At 46.4% G+C, this 4,259-nt stretch overlaps 1 protein-coding gene across 2 annotated transcripts in view; it reads left to right on the forward strand.

Moving 5' to 3' along the window:
• Nucleotides 1–1,654, forward strand: part of LOC125040616 (verprolin-like) — a 4,136-nt gene extending 2,482 nt beyond the window's left edge. Inside the window, exons 2-5 of one of the 2 annotated variants that reach the window (XM_047635266.1) lie at nucleotides 1–70; nucleotides 189–752; nucleotides 1,119–1,382; nucleotides 1,515–1,654. The exon at nucleotides 1–70 is cut by the window's left edge and continues 75 nt beyond it. In XM_047635266.1, the coding sequence (XP_047491222.1) occupies nucleotides 1–70; nucleotides 189–752; nucleotides 1,119–1,382; nucleotides 1,515–1,631 (1,015 nt within the window). In that variant the 3' untranslated portion in view covers nucleotides 1,632–1,654. Of the gene's footprint in view, nucleotides 71–188; nucleotides 1,383–1,514 lie in introns of both variants that reach the window. The other variant, XM_047635265.1, reaches the window with a different exon arrangement.
• Nucleotides 1,655–4,259: the final 2,605 nt, after the last annotated feature.

Consider the following 4,259-nt stretch of genomic DNA (forward strand, 5'->3'; position numbering starts at 1 on the left):
CACACCAGTCCACGTCCTGTACAACACTTACCTCAACGAGAACCCAATGCACTACATGGACATAGCACAGGTAGGAATAAGCTTTTTAATGAACTGAAGCATAGGTCATTTGTCTGGAAACTTTTGAATTAATTTCATTCCTGATTAACTTGGAATCCCACTAATATGATTGGTGACTTTGCTTTCAGTTCGGAAAGGTCCTGAAGTCCAGATTCAAGAACCAGAAGTGCCGACGCGGAGGTCAAGGAGCTCAGATTTACGTCTACAAAAATGTCGCCATCAAATCCCTGGACGAAACCAAGGGTGACGTCAGTCTGTCCGGCCCTCGCCTAGCGCCCAGCAGTGACGTCACTCCCCCACTCCCATGTTCTGCCACCCTCAGTGATGTCACTGCCTCCCACCCACGCCCAGCAACCACCAGCGACGCCTTTCCCCCACTCCCATGTTCCGCCACCCTCACTGATGCCACTCTGTCCCCCTCGCGGAGTGCCACCCCCACTGACGTCAGAGGCCCTTCTCCAACACAGCCCACCAAGAGGAAAGCTTCACCGGAGTCCTCCATCATTCCTAAAAAGCGAAAGTTCATCTTCGAGAACAGCCTTCCTCAGGTCACACCTCCTGATAGTCCTTCCGCTGAGTTCTTCGTCAGCAGGAGCGAGCACAGCGCTTCTCCTGCTGCTCCAAGTGTGGCGTCTCAGCAGGAACCAGGCGAGAGGGCAGCCTGTGGCAAGCCACCTCAATTCCTGGCAAATGTGAGCAACTCTAATGACCCTCTGCTAAGTGATGCCAATAATGAAAAGTTGTCTAGAAGTAAACACTGGTCGCCAGCACTTGTTGAAGATAGTGGAGGGACCGCTGACTTAACTTTAGACTATTTTTCGAAAAAATTAGGCTTGAAACGGATAGCATTCGAAAAGGATAGTACCGGAAACAAAAATCATAACGAATCAAACGTAATAACTACCAATAAAACAGACAATATTATACCTCCAATTGCCAGTGAAAACCTTAGTGACTCGAAAACATTGACTCCTATTGAAAACGTTTTATCTGAAATTGAAAAGGTTAACAGCATCATCAGCATCAACTCCAATTCACTCTGCTCATCGTCTCCTCAGAGCCAGGCTCCAAAGTACAACCTGAGGCCAGCCTCAAAAGCGGCATCAGTGGCACCTGAAGAGACCATCCTTTGGGACGAGGAACAGCGTGAGAGTGGACAAGAAAGTCCAGTGGAGGCCCAGGGGATCAGCTGCAGGATGGCAGTAGGACGCAAGTGGGTGGACGCTCAGCTGAGGGACGAGCCTGGGGCGAGGACCTTTGCGTGGGAGGTGGCAGCAGCCTACGCCCGCGACCATCCTGATGAACCTCTTCCTGATACCAGCGTAAGTAGACAGTTCTCTGGCGCTTGCTGTTATCATACTTTTGACATTTGACATTTGACCTTTGCAAGAAGAGAAACCTATTAAAAGTTTCCCCTACTTTGTCTAATATTTTCTATACCCTTTTCTTTCCAGATTGCTGTGCTTATCCGAAACAAATTCCCGTCCAGAAGGAAAGCCTTCAAACAAGGTCCTGTTACTACATATTACTTCCAAGATCTAGAACTTGTCAATCGCAGAAGGCCTGTGTGAAGTTCCATCTGTGAAAGATCACAGGGGGCCTCCAAGCAACGTGGAGGGGAGGACCAGTCCATCAGACTGTGCACGTGGAACAGAAGCCTCCACCCTGGTCAAGACCTCAGAGGATGGTAAACCCATTGCTGTGGTAAACCCTCCAGCCCAAAGTATATTTATTATGAATGGAGTCCCATGCGTGGCCCTCAGGGTCACTCCAATCAGTGTGGGGCCATCGGATCCTCAGGAAAGTACTACTCAACAGGGATGTTTACAGAACAACAAGCAGAAGGGCAGCATTTCATACGAGGTCCTCTCTTCAGCGAGCCTTCCCAAAATCCCAAACGGACAAACGGATCTTCGGTCACGGTCTCCCCAAGCACAGAATGATTCGAAAAACGGTCTTGGTCTCTTCCAACTTCCAAGTTCTGTAAAGGCTGAGGAGAGAGGAACCATCAAGACTCCATTTATACAACCAGAAGTTGATTCGCCCAAACATATATTAAGTAACTTCCAAGAAAAAATAGTATCATTCAGTGAAAATAACAGTTCATTCGATCAATCAAGCTCACCAAAATACGGTGATAATTCAGATATGAATGTTTCACAATATATCGATATTGAAATGAATAGTGAAGTGAAGGGCAGACTTGTAAAAGTACTTCCAACACCCTTAACTACAGACATTCCTATTCCTGTAGAAAAACTTAAGGAAGAGACAAAGGATCATATACAAATTAACGAGAATGTATCTTCACTAGAGAAAATATCAGAAAATCTTAGATTCATTGAAACGGCGTCACCGAAAAAAGTGGCTGATGTTGCGGAATTCCCGATCCAGAAATCGAAGGCCTGGGATGCAGACATGAGGAAATTCGCTCGTACTGATAATCAAGACACCAAGAAAGTGAAACGAAATAGAAAGCTAAGGAAGTCTTCGAAGCATTGCGAGGATTCTCATAGCAAAACTAAACAAGGTGAAATGCCTTCAGCAAAGGAAAGAGATGTTGGCCAGAATTGTATGAAAAACATGACCGACCAAGAAACCGAATACAGGTTTGACGAAGGACGCATGGAGAGTATTAAGAGAACGATCTTAGAGACGGCACTTAATCTGTTCTCAGAGGAGGGAGCGTCGCTGCCCGAGGGAGAGCGAGCCCGGAGGCTGGAGGCGGCCCTATACGAGCGAAACCCAGCCGTGCAGTACAAGGACGGCGTCCCGTGGCCCTCCTCACACAGCGAGGACGCCGAGGAGTTCCCGTGTCGAGCCTCACAAGTCCTGGCGGAGGCGAGTGCGCTCGCCCAGGGGGACGCCACGCAGCTCCTGTACCACCACCAGTACTGCCCAGGCCAAGGCTGCTCCTACAACGACGACCTGTGCCTGAGCCTGAGGGCGGCTTACACGCACATCAGCATCTTCCGTCACCGATGCCACGTGTGGCACTGCTTCAGCAGCGTGCTTGCACTCCACGCCAGCTCCTGCAGCAGGGTGGACTGCCCCGTGCAGTTCTGCCTGTTCACCAAGCACGAGCTGAGCAGCAGAGGATTGCTGTCCTGGTCTGCAGTGGAGGCTGAGCGACAGCTCTTGAGGCGAGAGTTCGAGGAGTGCGAGCGCTCGGGGCGCCACGAGGCTCGGCTGCACTGCCACCACCGGCAGCGGGTCCAGCTGCCTTTGCCGAAGCCGGTGGAGAAGGGCCGTGACATGACTGGCGACGGCGCAGGAGGCGTCGAGTCTCGCGTGCTGGTGGGGGGCAACGAAAGCGTGGCGGCGAGGAGGAGCCCTTCACCAGCCCTCTCCTGACGGCGCCGCAGGTGCCTGCAGCCCAGAGGGGGCAGGGGAGCGCTTCCAGTAGCAGTTCATAAGGAAAAACCTTATGGAAGATTTGTTTGTTTTGTGTAAGAAGTGCAGTTGATTCGCTCGCACGCATTAACAGAAAAATACAACTCACTAGTTTATAAGGTAATAATTGTATTGTTGAAATATTGTTTGTAATATATATAACTCAAATTACGAGAGAGAGGCAGACGTATAGAAAATAATTTATATACAAAAAAAATATATATATATATACAGAAGTACAGTACAGTTATTAAGTACAAAATATTAAATTATATTATTTGCATGTAATCGTTAAGTGTATTCACTAAAATGTTTTCATGTACTTTATATATAAGTATTTATCTATTTATGTACATCGATAATTTTCCTACATATTTTGCCATTATTATTTATCAAATAAAATATTTTATGAATGTCTATCCCACGTTTGTTTTTACCCAAAAAACCTTCAGGTAAAAAAAAAAAAATAATAAAAAAAAAAAATAACCACTTTTAAAAATAAATATAAGCAACTGAGAAATTGAGATCGAAAGAACATTATCAAAAACACTTTTATTTCTTGTGATTCTCAGGTCCCGGTTTTTCTTCAAGAAATTATTGTCAAAAGATCTCTTTCTTCACCTCCCAAAATCACTTTCTATCATTCTGAATATTATGTTTTGGTAATTGCTATTAATCTTGTTCTTATGATTATGGAAATGATAATCATCGCTCTTCTTATTTTCATCTTTTCCTTATTTTCATTCATGTACAGAATATAGAGTACGTCGCGCTTTTTTTCCACTCTCCTCAAGTCCTCTACACCT

The sequence above is a fragment of the Penaeus chinensis genome, chromosome 29 (assembly GCF_019202785.1).
Source record: "Penaeus chinensis breed Huanghai No. 1 chromosome 29, ASM1920278v2, whole genome shotgun sequence".
Lineage (NCBI taxonomy): Eukaryota > Metazoa > Arthropoda > Malacostraca > Decapoda > Penaeidae > Penaeus > Penaeus chinensis.